This window comes from Hippopotamus amphibius, chromosome 11 (genome assembly GCF_030028045.1).
Source record: "Hippopotamus amphibius kiboko isolate mHipAmp2 chromosome 11, mHipAmp2.hap2, whole genome shotgun sequence".
Lineage (NCBI taxonomy): Eukaryota > Metazoa > Chordata > Mammalia > Artiodactyla > Hippopotamidae > Hippopotamus > Hippopotamus amphibius.
The window spans coordinates 25,996,959-26,013,219 of record NC_080196.1 but is presented as its reverse complement, the minus strand read 5'-3'; the positions used below and the strand labels follow the sequence as shown (position 1 = coordinate 26,013,219).

The 16,261-nt window shown below is 39.5% G+C and overlaps 1 protein-coding gene across 1 annotated transcript; it reads left to right on the top strand.

The window, feature by feature from the left end:
* The first annotated feature begins 1,739 nt into the window (after window positions 1–1,739).
* On the top strand, window positions 1,740–12,574 carry LOC130831815 (DLA class II histocompatibility antigen, DR-1 beta chain-like). Its single transcript, XM_057700220.1, has 7 exons — window positions 1,740–1,762; window positions 3,829–3,899; window positions 7,954–8,223; window positions 9,779–10,060; window positions 11,518–11,628; window positions 12,193–12,216; window positions 12,511–12,574. The coding sequence occupies exons 2-7, from the start codon at window positions 3,833–3,835 to the stop codon at window positions 12,522–12,524; spliced, it is 768 nt and encodes a 255-aa protein (XP_057556203.1). The 5' UTR covers window positions 1,740–1,762; window positions 3,829–3,832; the 3' UTR covers window positions 12,525–12,574.
* Window positions 12,575–16,261: the final 3,687 nt, after the last annotated feature.

Genomic DNA, 16,261 nt, shown 5'->3' with positions numbered 1-16,261 from the left:
GCAATTTGTATACGTTTGTTTGACAACATTAGGAAGAGATGTTAAGACAAGGGGAGTAGATCCTTCTCTTACTTGGCGAGAATAACAACTAGCAAGTTTACTTCTTGAGGGTAGAATCTTGTTTATCTATAAGGATGAACTAATAGCAAAGGATATGCTAAAATATTTTATTATTTATTTTGAATTAGACAACATTCCAGACATATACCTGGAATCACTGAGCAGTTGCTGGTGGAAAACCAAGGTGGAATTTTGAAAAATAATCTGGCCAGTATTTGTACCGGATGAAGACGTGGAAACTTTGCCACAGCACAATAAACACAAGATCTAGATCAAAGAGAAAAAGAAAACTAAAACTCTTCCTACATACGATATAAATGGATGGGCCTATGAGAATTCTAGTTGACTTCTCTGTGACTACTTAATGGCAAACATTCTGGTTCTAAAAAATGTACTGTGTTAAAATATTATAAAAGATAGGTAAGTTGAGTCAAAGAATGATGTTTGGAAGTTGAAGAAGCCCTGTCAACTGACTTAGATACACCATGGCATAAATAATAGCTCCATCCAAAGTTCTTAATGGAGGACATCAATGAGATCTCACTGGAAGTGGATTTACCAAGCCTACTGAGGGCTAACATGGCCTGTAAATGGCAGTCGTCTGCCCAGGATACATGTCTTTCATGGTAAGAAAAAATTGGATGTGTTTATCCATTTCTTATTAATAATACTTTTCCCTCAGATAAGGTACTATGAGTTCCTTCTCACTAAATTCCAGATTAGTGGTGATATCTGTGAAACTACAAAAAATATTCTGAGACTACTTGGACAAGAGACAGATGTTCTATGCTAACTGGCTTGCTGATAACTAAAAGTCTGTTTTTCTCAATTTATGGCAAACTTTAAAGCTTCCTACAAGTGAGTCCTTTTCTGTGACGATTGATAAGACTTAAGACATTCTGTAAGCCTGTAAATTTCAATCTGCCTCTTGTTCAAAAGAAAAGTGTGTACCTCATGTCACTTTCTTGTTCCCAAGAATGTTGTGATTTATTTTCCATAAAAACAAACCTGTGGTTTTATGTATCAAGAGCAAAGACTAGAACTTCCTTACTGATAACCACTTTCTTCAGGAAATCAAATTAACTGCCTTTTCCTCAGGAAGTAAGCCCTTCTTTGACACTCCTCTTACACAGCAGGGGTTGAGCAGGATTGCTTCTCCTCTTGCTCTCAGTGAAGAAGCTCAGCCTGGGGATCACCTGTAAGAGTGATGGTTTGGTGACAGTTGCTGCATTGTCACCTGAGTTTTCCTTATACTAAATTAGTACCAAAGAAAAGTTGAAGAAAAGCAGCACATTTGTTTTTTTTACTCATAAATTTGTACAACATAACAGAATTTAGGTCACAGTCATTGGCTAATTCTTTTCAAAAAGAAATTTGTAAAATTTGTAAGTTGTATGTCACCTTTATAAGAACAAGTTTTGACAGTGTCCTCTTTATTTCAGTGTATTCTTAATATAGAATTACTTTTTTTTTTTTGGCCATTCCTTTTAGTCTATTATCTAAGGTGAAATTTAGTGTAGCTTTTCCAGATTATCACATGTCACAACTAGTTAATTGTACAACTTTCAATAGTACTGAATTATCGTGGTGGTCTAGGGACATAGATTTTTCTCAGATCCAGGGACAATAGTGGCTTCAACCCAACCATTCCAAGAAATTCTGCAACTTCCATATTAATAGAAATAAATTTTTCCAAAGGAAGTGATACTATTTCTATTCTCTTCCAAAATGTTCAAACTTGCACTTTGTTATGCTAAGAAGTCTGTATTAATAATTGAGAACAAGATTGAATACAGAAATTTGGAGGCCACTGTTATTTTCAATGGAAGGAGAATGGTGAGGAACAATAGGTGTAATTACATAAGATAAATGCAAGTTTTGTCATTTCCAGCGGACAGTAAGGATGCTGGTGATGAGAATCTTTTGAAGAAACTAGAATTGCTACACAGTACTGTCTCAATCTATATAGAATGTTGTCATTAATTAAAAGAAGTAGCCTTATGGGTATGTATATCTATGAATTAAAGTGATGAGAGTAGTTTCAATCTAAGGGACTCTTCTCTTCAAAAATCGACAGTGTTGTAGTGTGATGCAGTGTTTGAGCTTATGTGGTTTGGAGTCTTATATATCTTGGTTCAATCTGGAGTGTACCATTTTCTAGCCCTGTATCCTTGCAAAGGTTGTTTAACTCCCACCCATAATTTTATTTTCTCCATTTGTAGGATTAGAAAGAATACTAAAATCACTGAAATGATGTGAGAATTATAGTTCAAAATGATGTACGAGTATAAAGAGCTCCTTGTATAATTCTGGGTACAAAGTGAAAAGCACAAAAGTTGCTCAATTAATTCTTGTTATTTTTATTGCAGCATGGTGAGTACTATCACCAGAACTATTAATGCACATAAAGAATGAATGCTTATCAGAACTGGGGTGGGATGTGAATTAATGCTGAACTTTAGACAGAGAGTTGACCTCTCAAGTCCATTATAAATCTGAGATATTACATTTATACGAATATAATGTATGATAGTTATTTAATGAAGATTTACATATTTAAAACTATATGATTATATCAAAAGATATAATTCATAGTTTTTCCATAGTGTTCTATTTCCTGAACATTCTGTAATGTATTCATTAGCAAAGTCTTCTTATATCTTTTCCTAGGATAAAGCAAGAGAAGTTGAATAATAAGGGAACATATCCCCAAGAAAATGAGGAAATCCTAATGGGAAACAGCGATAAGGAATTGAACACTTTTTTACATAAAATATTACATTCTGAAGCTGAGTTATTGTGTCAAAGGCTGACTTTGAGTCCTTTATTCATGTCTCAGCTCCCTGCATCCCATGATTTGGGTAGTTGGCTTTGTTGCACTGTAAGGTTTAAAACCTTCCATTCCATGTAGTTTGTCTCCTCTAAGCCCCTTCCTCTCTGTGTTTTCTGGAGGTACCACTAAACTCAGTCATAACACCAGGAGACAAACCTGAAAAACATTTCACTTAGGTTAAATTATTGACTAACTTTCAATTTCCTCTGGTATATTGGAGACATTCTTATCTGTAAGGCGATATAGACCAAACTCTCCATACAACAGTTATAATTCTGTTACATCATCAGTTACCAGGGATGCTGTTCTTTCAGTTGTCCACAGAATCACAGCATTTTTCAGTATTGAAGAACTTGAAAAATTGAAGTGCCTTGTTTTCAACTGTGCAAGTTAAGTGATTTTCCCAAATCTATAACACTAAATTATGTTGCAAAAAGGACTGGACTAAAGGTCTCCTAAAGTGAAATAATTTTCTCTCCACTTCCTCAATTGCTCACACACTCACACATACATTTTGAAAAATATCTCTGTCTTCAAGTAAGAGGAATGATGTTCCTAAAAGGCTCAAACGTGTGACACACCCCTGACCAGCACAGAACTGGCTCACAATAGGGGCCCAATTAAAATGTTTCAGATACAACTGGATCAAATCTTTAAAGTACTAAATTAAAGCAATCCTTTCAGTGGAGGACATTCTAAGTTTCAGAAGAGGACCTTCATATTGAATCTCTGACCAGCAAATGATGATGCTTCTCATCTGTGATGCTGATTGGTTTTTCTAACACTGAGACCACCCAATCCAGGAACAAAGAGTTCATTGGTTGGTATTGCTTGGCATGTGGGTTGTGGAGCGTCCTAGGCCTCATGAGTGACACTCACCTGCTCCCTCACACCCTGTCTTCCCCTGTTCCCCTGCATGATGTGTCTGTGGTTCACTGGATGGCAGCTCTGACAGTGATACTGATGGTGCTGAGCCCTCCCCTGGCTTGGGCCAGGGAGACCCCACGTAAGTGCACACCTTGTGGGGATGAGCTATAGTGGGTGGGGGAAGAAAGGGAGTTACCTTTGTTTCTGTGTCCAGACCAGGTCCCTTAAAAAACTGTGACATTTTCTTCAGTCATTACCTATCTTTATCACATGGATCCTCCATTCCTTCCCCAACAAAAGGGCCCTGGGTGCTTGTCTTCTGGGTGCTGTTTAAGGGGCCCCCATAATATGTGGGATATTTCTTCTCAACTCTCTTCCAGTAAAATGTTTCCTGTCTTACATCCCATTCCCTTGGGATTAAGAGGATTTAGAAGTAAGGATGTCAGAATAATTCCAAGTGAAGCAATTCCCTTTATTATGTTGAATTATGTCAGAAAAAGGAAAAGTTTCTCTGAAAATTTTATAGGGAATCTCAAGGAATTAGAAAGATCTCTCCTAGAAGATCCTACGTTATATCCTTAACAGGATCTATGATGTTGCTGTCTCTCCCTAATATGTGAGAATGTATCAAAGGGCCTCCCTCATTATATCTTTTCCTATCTTCCTGAACCACAATGCCTGTATCCCTGCCCTGGAGGTTCTCTGACAGAAGCTGGGGTTAACTTTCTATTTCTCCTGGGAAAAGTACCCTGGAGCTGAACCAGGGATTCTTAGTACTTGGAACGACCCTGTAGATAAGGAGCATCTATGGAGTATTCTTTGATGCCTTGAAGAACTTAAGGCATCTTTTGAAAACCTGACACAGTTTAGTGTTCTTTGCAAATCTATTTTGAATCTTTCTACATTACTGGTTTCTCCTACCTCTCCCCATTCTCTGGCCAGAGCACATGAGGAGAGATTCGATTAGCAGAGGATACATTATAGGAAATTCTTGTTTTTGTAAGTTAAAAGTAGTCAGATATCAGCATTTTCATATGATGAACCATAAACCCTGAGCAGGGTCCTGAGAGTGTGAAGGTTACTTCCATCCCATCGGGCTGAAAGCCCATAAGCGAGTCAAGGGAACGCATTGGCTTATGGGGTCTTGGCTCCAAATTTTATAGGTTCATTAATAATGCCTTTTTATTTCTTTAATTAGTCAGTCTGGTTCTTCCCTATTCTTTCCTCAGCTATGTCATCACTATTACTGAAAATCCCCAAAGTTGCATAGACCCTCCCTCAGTACTACAACAGATCCATTGGACGAGATGAAACTTAGTGAAATTTTCCCTGAATCTTAAAATCACCTTTTCCTTTCCTTTCATTCTTCCAACTGGTAGGAGGATCAAAAGGAAGCTTGCCTGAATTTCTCACAGGAAATGGAAAGAATATCATGTGTCATCAGAATAAAAGAGTTTTGGAGCTGAGCCCTATCTTGCTTTCCAGGATTCCCACAAAGATCCATTTCCAGAACACTGGATTTATTCATCTTGACCATAAATGCTTTTTCTTTTTCCTGAGCAACTGTTATATACTGGGCTCTGTTCTTGGCTCAGAGAATTCTATCTGAGTAACATAGGAAAGTCCCCTACTGTCATGAACTTACCTAATGACAACCCAATAAACATTTAACAAGGAAAAACATTTGAGAGCAATAGTACTCTGAAAAAATATATCAGGGTTATAGAACAGAGGGAATTGTATTCACCTGACTTCAATTCAAGCATCTAGGGAGCTCTCCATGAGAAGGTGACATTCAATTGAGACATAAATGATGAGAAGCCAGACATGTGAGGGATCCAAGGGACAAGTGCTCCAGGGAGTAGGAGCAGGGGAAAGGCTGAAGTGTGGGAAGATCTTTGCTGTGTTTAAGGGACAGAATGAAGGTTAGAGTGACAGAAGCAGAGCAAGCAGTTTGGGGAATGGAATAAGATGAGGCTGGAGTGGAAAGCAGGAGCCAAATCATGTTAGGCTCTGATGGCCATGGTGAGAACTTTGAGTTTTATTTATAGAGATACGTGAAGCTACTGAGAGATGATAAGGACAGTCAGTTTGCTTATTTTCTAAAATAATCCTAGCTACCATGTGGAGACTGGATTCCAAAGGATTACAGGTAGAGTCAGGGACACCATTTAGGGACATCTGTAGGGCAGAGGTGCTGTGGCTTCATTTAGTGTGGTCATGACAAAGACAATAGTGAAGGTGAAGTGAACAGATTTGGGGTAGATTGTTGTGTGGGTTGTTATTTTTTAACTTTGTCATGTGACAAGAAGGTATTAGAGAATTCCTGAATAGTAAGTAGACCTGGTCCCACCCAGAGTGCACTCCTCTCTGCCTTCATTTCTAAGTGAAGGTCTCTACTCAAAGTCTGGGGTCTTGTTCTTTTTTTGTAAACTGTCTATATGAGAATGCCATTTTTTCTAACTTCCTCCTTTCTGAAGGTACTTGACTACAGAAATGAGAGTTCTACACCTGGTTAAGGCTGGTAATTTGATGCCTGTTGGTATTATTGTGTATAGGAGAGAAAGTTAGAAAATGAATTAGCTTTGAATAGGAACAAAATGTCTGTGGCTGTAGTTTACTACTATAGATAAGTAGTGGACTAGTGGAGGAGAAATTAAGATGGAAGATGATGTGAAGAAAACATATGTCTTTTTAATTGGCTGGCAAGGCAAAGAAATAAGTAAGCCATATTCAAATTTATTCTGCTGAAAAAATAACTCTCCACTGGGGCTGGATTCTTGAAAAATAGAAATTTCATATAGGAACAAGATTTTCAACAGATATAATATTGGCAAAACTTTTAATGTAATTCTCAGGGCTCCCTAATTAACGGTGGCTTTTGACCATAGATTTTTTGGATGGTTTATGCTAGTGGAGCTCACCCAGTGATATAGATCACCACTCCTTCCCCCTATTCCTTGACTTCCGAATATCTGGAGTAATTTTTGGTTGTTACACTGAAGGTTTCTTCTGACCTCAAGTGGGTAGAGGCCAGGGATGCTGGTAGACAGCCTGCAATGTACAGAACACACCCCCTCAGCTCCAGAGACATATTTGATCTCTTACCTCATCAGGTCAGATTTGCCAAGTGAGTTATGGCACCAAATTAAAAAAAAATTGATTTTCTGAACTATCTGGGTTTGGAAGTGCAGAAAAGGAAAAGTAGAAGTGTATTGGGATCGTGGTTTTATTCTTAAAACTCGTCAAAAATTTCCTATTACATTTAAGATAAATTCAAAACCCTAACATAACCTATAAGTCTTTTATGTACCCAGCTCCTGTGATTTTTCCAGTGGAATTTTTTAAACTCCTCCGTCCTTCCTCACTCTCTGTGCTTAGTGAAATGTTTTCTTCTGATTTCTTGCAGAAATTCATCTTTCTCTTTTAAACTTTTACAGCTGCTACTACCTTTACCTGAAATATGCCTCCTTTTTCTCCCAAACATACACACACAAACCCCTTCTTTCCCTCAACCCACATCAACTTAAGCTTTCATATCAAATCTTTCTTTAAAACTGAAGTATAGTTGATTTACAATGTTGTGTCATGTCACATCTTAAATGTCATTCTTCAGAGACTACTTCTCTGACACCCTAATGTAATTACTCTCTGTTCGAGAACTCCACACTTTTCTTCTGACATTTCTGACTCCTATATAATTAATTGTTGTGTGGTTGTGTTTTGTCCATCACTTTCACTAAATTTTATGCTCCTAGAAGGTAGGGAAGATGTTTGTTTTTCTTTCTTTGGATTCCCAGGGGGCAGCACAGGCCTGGCACAAGGTCAGCTCTAGGTAAGGAAGTGTTTCAGGGTTGTGGGATGAGAGGAGGGAGCAGTGGGTGTTTTTCAGGTGGAGGCATTGGGGAGGAGGTGGTGATGGGGCCCATCCTGGTCCAGCTCAGGCTTGGAGGTCTCCAGCCAAGTACAGAGCTGACTGCATCCTGAATGCCTTAGGATCAGAGGGGTTTCCTCTGCCCACCATGGCCTTGCCTGACCCTGCAGGTGAAAGGTGAACGCCTGGGGTGCTGGTAGTTGGGGGTGCCAGTGGAGCTAATGAAGGAGGTCCTAGTGTTCCCATTGGCGCTTGAGTGCTCGGTGGGCATCGCAGTCCAGGAGTCCGTCCAGTGACCAGATCTTTCATGTCGTCACAGCACTTTTCATGCATCAGTTTAAGGCCGAGTGTCATTTCTCCAACGGGATGGAGCAGGTGCGGTTCTTGGCCAGATACATCTACAACACGCAGGAGGATGTGCACTTCGACAGCGACGTGGGGGAGTTCACGGCGGTGACTGAGCTGGGGCGGCCAGACGCTGAGTACTGGAACAACCAGAAGGACTTCATGGAGCAGATGCGGGCCAAGGTGCACACACTGTGCAGAATCAACTACTGGGGTATTGGCAGCTTCATGCGGCAGCAGCGAGGTGAGCGAGGCGGGTGGGTGGCCAGGGGGAGGGTGTGTGTGTGTGTGCATGTGTGTGTGTGTGTGTGTGTGTGTGTGAGATAGAGAGAGAAAGAGAGAGAGAGACAGAGAGACAGAGACTGAGCCTGCGTGAGTGTTGGATTGTGAGCAAGTACAGGTTACTAAAGTTACTGTGAGAGGGTGAGGCAGGGAGTGAGTCTCACAGGCTTTCGGGAAACAGTGTGTGATTTTGTCAGTGTGTGACTGTGAGAGGGGAGAGAGCATGTGGTGGGGGGGAAGGGCCTGGGGTCTGGGAGGACCGGGAGGGAGGGGAAGTGTGGGGGGAGTGGAGCAGGAAGGATGGTTTGGGGCATGCTGAGCAATGCTGTGGGAGAGGTGAGGTGGGAGAAAGGGGGAGGTGAGATGGAGGAATACTAACTGGGGTGGATGGTCAGAGAGGAGGGAAGGGGATTTAAGGTTGAGCTACCCAGCAAAGGGCTTTGGAACTTGGACATTTATGGTAAAGTGTGGTAAAGGGGCTTCAGCACCTGATCTTCCTGGACGGTGGACCCTTTGCTTCAGGTCTGAGTCCATTGGTTCTATGATCAGGGAGAAACTTTGGGTGTTTGGCTCTGGGTCAAAATTTTCTCCTCTGCTCATGCTTCGGCTGCATGACTCATGGTTTGTTCTGTGGTCTCTGAAAAACAACTCAGCATCTTGTTAGAAACAGAATAGGGCCGGTTTGGAGCTGGTTCTGGGGTTACACAATTATAAGAATTATTTTTTTAATTATTTTTTTAAATTCCTTCCAGCTTTCCCTCTCCTTCAGGACTCAAGTTTTTCTTGGGATTCAACTCATAGAGTTAGGTAATCAGCTCTTTCCTGCTTCCCAGGGCAGAACCATTTCTGAGGTGTTCTAAGGTGGGAGAGCACGGAGACAGCTTTCCCAGGATTTCATCCTCTATCTCCACACACACCCCACTGCTCTTCTCTAATTTATCCACATGGCTTTGAATCATATTTTCTCTTCAGTTAAACAAGGATAATAATAGCTAACATATATTGAAAGCTCAATATCCGTTATTGTTTTACATACCTTAGGTGCCTTAATCCTCACATAATGCTAAGAGGTAAGTTAAGTAAAATTATCCCCCTTTATAGGTGAGAAAGCTGAGGCACATAGGAATATAAAAATTCTCCCAGGATCAATCACTAAGAGGGAGATCCTGGATTTGAACCCAGGCCGTCTGGCTTCAGAAATCATGCTTTTAATTAATACACTATATGCCTTGCAAAGATTTTTAAACACTTCAGTTTAACAATGAATTACTATTCACACTATGAAACACACACACACACACACACACACATTTTCTCGACATCTCTCAAATCTAACGGGCCCGTGCTGTAAGGATTAAAGTCAAGGTTCATGGCACTAATTCCTAAAGTTGGGCCACATGGCCAGCCTTTCCTGCCTGAGAGTACAGTGTGATCTGGCGACTGGTGGTAGAAAGGTAGCCAACCAAGGAGATTTACTCTGTCTTCTTCACTTATCCCCTCTCCCTTTTCTTTCCTAGTCGAGCCTACAGTGACTGTGTATCCTGCAAAGACCCAGCCCCTGCAGCACCACAACCTCCTGGTCTGCTCTGTGAATGGTTTCTATCCAGGCCACGTTGAAGTCAGGTGGTTCCGGAATGGCCAGGAAGAGGAGGCTGGGGTGGTCTCCACAGGCCTGATCCCTAATGGAGACTGGACCTTCCAGACCATGGTGATGCTTGAGACAGTCCCTCAGAGTGGAGAGGTCTACACCTGCCAAGTGGAGCACCCCAGCCAGACCAGCCCTATCGCAGTGGAATGGAGTGAGAAGCTCTCTGACCTCATAAATTCCTCACCTACCAGGTTTCTCCTCTCCCCACAGCATGTGTTCATTTGTTCCATGTTCTCCTGTCCTTCAGCTGAGGTTATTGGGGGAGCCCTGTGATATCCTGTGATAGAAAGCCTCTGATAGTTTATACACATCCTGGGATAATTTCTCCAAATACCTATACCCCCTAGGGTGGCAATTTTGCTTAACAAGCAGAAAAGAGATGTCCGTGTTCTGAGCCTCCAGGAAATCTCAGATCGTGGTCACTACATGGCCCTGGGCACCAGTCCCCTGCCTCAGGCTGGGCTTGTGCTTCTGACACTGTTGCTCTGAGTTGTTCATTGTGATCTGAGAAGAGGAACATCCTCTACAATGTAGGAACTTTCCTGACATGAGTGGAGTCCAATCTCAGCTCTGCTTTTATTAGCTCTGTCACCCTAGAGAAGATACTTAACTTCATTCAGTCCCTGGCTCCTCATCTATCAGATACTGAAGTCATGTGGCCTTATGTTAGGACTGTAATATTTATTTAATTATTTTTTAATGCAATATTTTATTTTATTTCATTTAATTTTATTTTTTAAGCTCTTTATTGGAATATAATTGCTTTACACTGTTGTGCCAGTTTTTTTCTGTACACCAAAGTGAATCAGCTGTCACTATACATATCCCCATATCCCCTCCCTCCCACAACTCCCTTCCACCCTCCCTATCCTAGCCCTCTAAGTCATCACCCGTCATTGAGTTGATCTCCCTATGTTATGCGGCAACTTCCCACTGGCTATCTATTTTACACTTGGTAGTGTATATATGTCAATACTACTCTCTCACTTCGTCCCAGCTTCCCCTTCGACTCCCCCGCCCACCCCGTGTCCTCAAGTCCGTTCTCTGCATCTCCATCTTTATTCTTGCTCTGTCGCTGGGTTTATCAGAAGCATTTTTTTTAGATTCCATATATATGCGTTAGCATACGGTATTTGTTTTTCTCTTTCTGGCTTACTTCACTCTGTATGATAGTCTTTAGGTCAGGGCTGTAATATTTACATGAATTCAGTGCCTTAACCTTGAAGCTACTAGGTGTGATTAAAAAAATTTTTTTTTTCTACAAATTGCCAGTTATTCTAGCTCTTCCTGGGCATCCTGCTTTCCCCATTCTCAAAACTCTCCATCTTTTGATTGGTGATGACCTAGAGGGGTGGGATAGGGAGGGTGGAAGGGAGGCTCAAGAGGGAGGGCATATGGGGACATGTGTATAAATACAGCTGATTCACTTCGTTGTACAGCGGAAACTGGCACAACAGAGTAAAGCAATTATACTCCAATAAAGATGTGAAAATATATATGCATTATCAAAAAAAAAAAACTAAAAATCAAAAACCTCTCCATCTTAAACATCGAAATAGAGAAGCTGGATTTGGGATAAAAATCACTAAAGCTAGCTTCTTTTCTCAGGGGCCCGGTCTGAATCTGCTCAGAGCAAGATGATGAGTGGAGTTGGAGGCTTTGTTCTGGGGCTGCTCTTCCTTGGGGTGGGGCTGTTCCTCTACTTCAGGAATCTGAAAGGTAAGAAGCCTGTTGTCAGCTGAGCCTCCCCACAGGCTTTTGGGGGAAGAAATATGACTTTGTTCGGTTAGTTCTCTATATCGATGACTCTGTTAATCTTTCTTTAGCTAGCTGACCTCAGAAATTGACAGTCCATGGTTAACAGTGGTTGAAACATAAAAGGTGATGGCCTGTAGAGACAGAGGCCACATGAGATTCTTGGGTTGAGATGCCAGGGCAAATGCAGGAAGAGACACTAAGGCTGATGAAATTACACTTGATTTGTGTGACAGAAGCTTGATCCTCTTAGTGTCTGTTTTCCTCTCTCCCTGGCATCTTGTGATGTAGGTTATGGTGTTAAAGAAGTCTTAAGAGAGTGGTCCAGGACCAGGAACATTGTGTTTGGGGACAGATTTACCTCCATATCTTTTTTATACTTAAAATTTTTTATTAATTATCTATTTTATACATATTAGTGTATATATGTCAACCCCAATCTCATCTCCCAATTCATTCCCCCCCCACCTGTTTTCCCCCCTTTACCTCCATATCTTTTAAGTATTTATTTTCCCTTCTCTTTTCCAGAAGACCCTGCACTTCAGCCAACAGGTAATACTCTTTAACTCTCTTTTAGAATCATATTTAGTCGTCCTAGAATAGATGGTAGAAGTGACAAAATGGGAGACAGAAATAATGAGAAAGACTTTGGATCTGACTTCTGATCAAGCAGTTTCCACTAAAGCTTCTTCTTTTCACTAAGTAGAAGGCTTTGGCTCAAGGAGACTTAAGACTTTTTCTCCTTCTTACTGCAGTGCTTTAACATGAAGCCCTGAGAGAAAGACAGGGGAAAAAGCTGCTTGTAAAGTTAAGACAGGAAACAACACTGTCCTCTGTCTCCTGCAGGACTCCTGAGCTGAAATGAAGATGGTGGCACACAAGGAAGAACCTGTCCCAGTTTCTTCATGGCTTGAAAAGGTCCCCTGCTTCACTCTTATTCCTTCTCAACAAGAGTGCCTCTCAGGATCTGGTTTGCTCCTGGTTAAGTGACCCTGCAGAAAATGTCCTTCTTGCTGGTTTCCTCAGCTCTGGCATTTGACCTGGATGTTCCCAATATTAAATGCAACACCTTATCTTCATTCTTTCCTGGTTCCCTTTGTTTTCAGCCTTTACTGCCTCCTGTGCATCTGATCTCATCTTCTGTCCATATTATTATATAATGTTTTTCTCAAATAAATACGGAGTGACAATCGTCTGCTTCATGCAGTTTCAAGGAAAGAAGTAGAAAAGAGAAAGGGAGGGTTTCACTACAAAACAATAATGGTTATCATTTATGTTCCTGGATTTTGGTCACTTGAGGATCTGGAGATTTCCTTGCTTCCTTCCCTGTTTTTTCCTTGAGTTTTCCGCATTCTGTCATCAGGCATGTTTTCCTGAGCTAGAAGAAAGCCCTTAATTCACCCTATCATGGTGGTTTCCTACATCTTTACAATCTCAAAGATAAACACACTTTATAAAAATCTGTTATTATTTAAAAATTACAAAATTTATAATCATGCTCTTTTTCTCTTTTTCCATGATTTTTAAAGAAAATAAGTAATCCTGGGTTAGTTCACTGCTTGAACTCTTCTTTAATTAGGCTAATGGTGGGCTTCAACATTTAAGTCTTTTTCTCTCTCAGATAAACATCAGTGACATGCTGACTCTTTGGTTGCGGGTGCATTCTCCTCTATAAATAAGTCTCAGAAGACCATAAGGACAAAGCCACAACCCTAGTGGAAAAGAGGCATTTCTGAGCTCCTCCAGATTATGTGACAAACTTACTGTCTGTTATAGGAAAAATCCTGTATGGATCTTATCTTAGCAGAAGTCAGAGACAATGCTGAGAAACAAAGGAAAATTTATAAATACAGGGATGTTCATTCAAACAACGAGATATACTGCAGCTGGAAGAAAAATGAGAATCCCTGTTATGGAATAATCCCCAAAATGCGCTTTCAGTAGGTGTAGATTTGTGCAATACACAACATTAAAAAAAAAAAAGATAGAGGAGGAGAATAAGAATACAGAGCTAAACCCATTCATTCTATCTATCTATCATCTATCTACTATCATCTGTCATCTATCTCTATCATCTATCTATCTATCTAACATCTACTAACATTTGTAAATAGAAACAGTGGAAGGACTTTAAAAAAAATGATTGCCTTTAGGGCCAAGTGAGAGAATAGTTGAAAGGGACAGATATGAAAGCTGGACTTTTAAGAAAATATCTTATTTAATAGTTTTAACTTGAGGAACATTCAAATATTTTATGTAATAATATTTTAAAATCAAAGTTTAACAAGCATTACATAAAAACTAAAAACAAACTGGAATGATTGAAACAAACGACAAAAAGTATATGATGGGAAACAAGCTAGAAAAGTAAATGAAACTTTTTTTTAACTCTTGCGTAAAAGATTGTGGAACTATAATTGTAAATAAGTATATAGTTCTAAATTCCAGAGACTTTAATAATATAAAGGAGTTGGATAGTTTCAGAGAAAGGTAATAAAGTTGGTTAAGAAGATGGTGGGTTCTGCTGTTGTATTCCATCTGAAGAGTCAGTTTCAAATGTAAATCAAATCTAAACCGTAGGTAATAGATTCAGAAGTTTATTTCAAAGTAATAGTTGAAGTCTCCACAGTCAGACACAACTATTATTTTATTTTCAAGCAAATTCAAAGCTTATTTTTGCATATGTTAATTATACTATATGTTTATTTATGTGAAACAGGTTATCATCCTGTAGGAACTTGATAAACCAGTAGTCACGTTTACAATGTGCATACGGTTGGGAGAAGTTCTGTTTGATCCCAGGGTTGCAACTTTACTGTTATTTTGTTCTCTGAGATGAACGAATAAGTTGTCTCATTTTATGTGAGACCCGTGGTGTGAAATTATAAGGTAGAATTAAAGTCTATGGTATGAATATGTCTATGAAGATACTTTCTGCTAGTAGTAGCAGATATTCAATCCAATTGGCTTTACTTTTCTTTAACTTATTTATCTCACATAACAGATAGACCCAAGGTAGGGAATCTACAGAACTGGTCAATGCATCAGGCTAATGGCATCACCAATGATCTTAGAGTCAGGAAAAGAGAACTGTTTCTTCTCATGTGGTTTTATAAGAAGCAACCAAATTTTTCCAGAGTTTTCCCAGTAGACTTACTTCCCTATATATTAGGAGGACCATGGATCACAATGGTAGGCTCAGACAAACCATGATTCACCCTTTGTGACACGGGTCTGCCTTCCCTGATGCACACTGGAAAAAAAGGTTTAAAATCAACTTTTTTTTTAGAGAGAGAAAGAAATGGTCCATGGGGTAAGGAGGATGATTCTAGGGTATGGAAATATAGTATCTGGTATTATTAGATTGTATTTTTAGTAATTTTCTAATGAAGGATGATAAGTATTTAATGGACAGCATCATTTCCAGGATTTTTTTAGCATTGAAAATCAAATAGCCATAAGCCGCTTCTTTCCCCACCAAAAGCAAGCAGGCAGGAAGATTATTTGTTTGATTTAAGAACATATGTTGACTCTTAATTTTGTGAGGAAAAATATGCTTTCCAGGGAAATTTTTTTAAAAGACCCATAATGAGGAATTACTTTTTAAAATGCTAAAACCTATTATACATCGAGTTTATTAAGCAATTTTTTTGCTTTGATTCACTATTTGTTATATGCACCAGTAAAACAGAGTCCAGGGTTAGATCCCTGGACATTTGAAGTGTAGGTTAATACAGAGAGTTTCAAGTTGTTTATCAGGTATATCCCAAACTCATTCCGTTAAACAAAATGGATACTTCACAAACACATACGAGTATGTGCAAATGTTCATAGCAAAATTAGTCATTATAACACAAAACTGGAAACAACCCTAGTATCCATCAGTTAGTGAATGGAAAAACTTAATGCACTATATTTATACAGGGGGAAACTATCTAGCAATAAAAAAGAACAAGTGAAACCCATTTAAAGGAATTGATGATACATACTGCAAAATGGATGAACTTCAAAAATATACTAAGTAAAATAAGCCAGACACAAAAGACTACTTGTCATATGATTCCACTTATGCAAAATATCTAGAAAAGTCAAATTTATAGACAAAACAAATCAGTGGGTGTCTAGGGCTTGGGGTGGGAGTGGGAATTAACTGTAAACAGGAAACTTTTTTGGGGTGATAGAAATGTTCTAAAACTGGATTGTGGTGATAGTTGCACATATCTATAAAATTACTGGAAATTTCCCAGTTGTGTATGATGTAAACTGTGGGTTTGCCATATATAGCCTTTATTATGCGCAGCTCTGTTCCTTCTAGATTCATTTTATTAAGAGCTTTAATCATAAATGGGTGTTGAATCTTGTGTTTTCATGCATTTATTTAAATAATCATGTAAGTATTATCTTTTAGTTTTTAATGTGGTGTACCATGTTGATTGATCTGCAGATGTTGAAACATCCTTGCATCCCTGAAATAAATCCCACATCATGGTGTAGGGTCCTTTTAATGCATTGTTCATTTGGTTTGTTAATATTTTGTGGAGGATTTTTACATGTATGTTCATCACAGAAATTGGCCTGCAATTTTGTATGTGTGTGT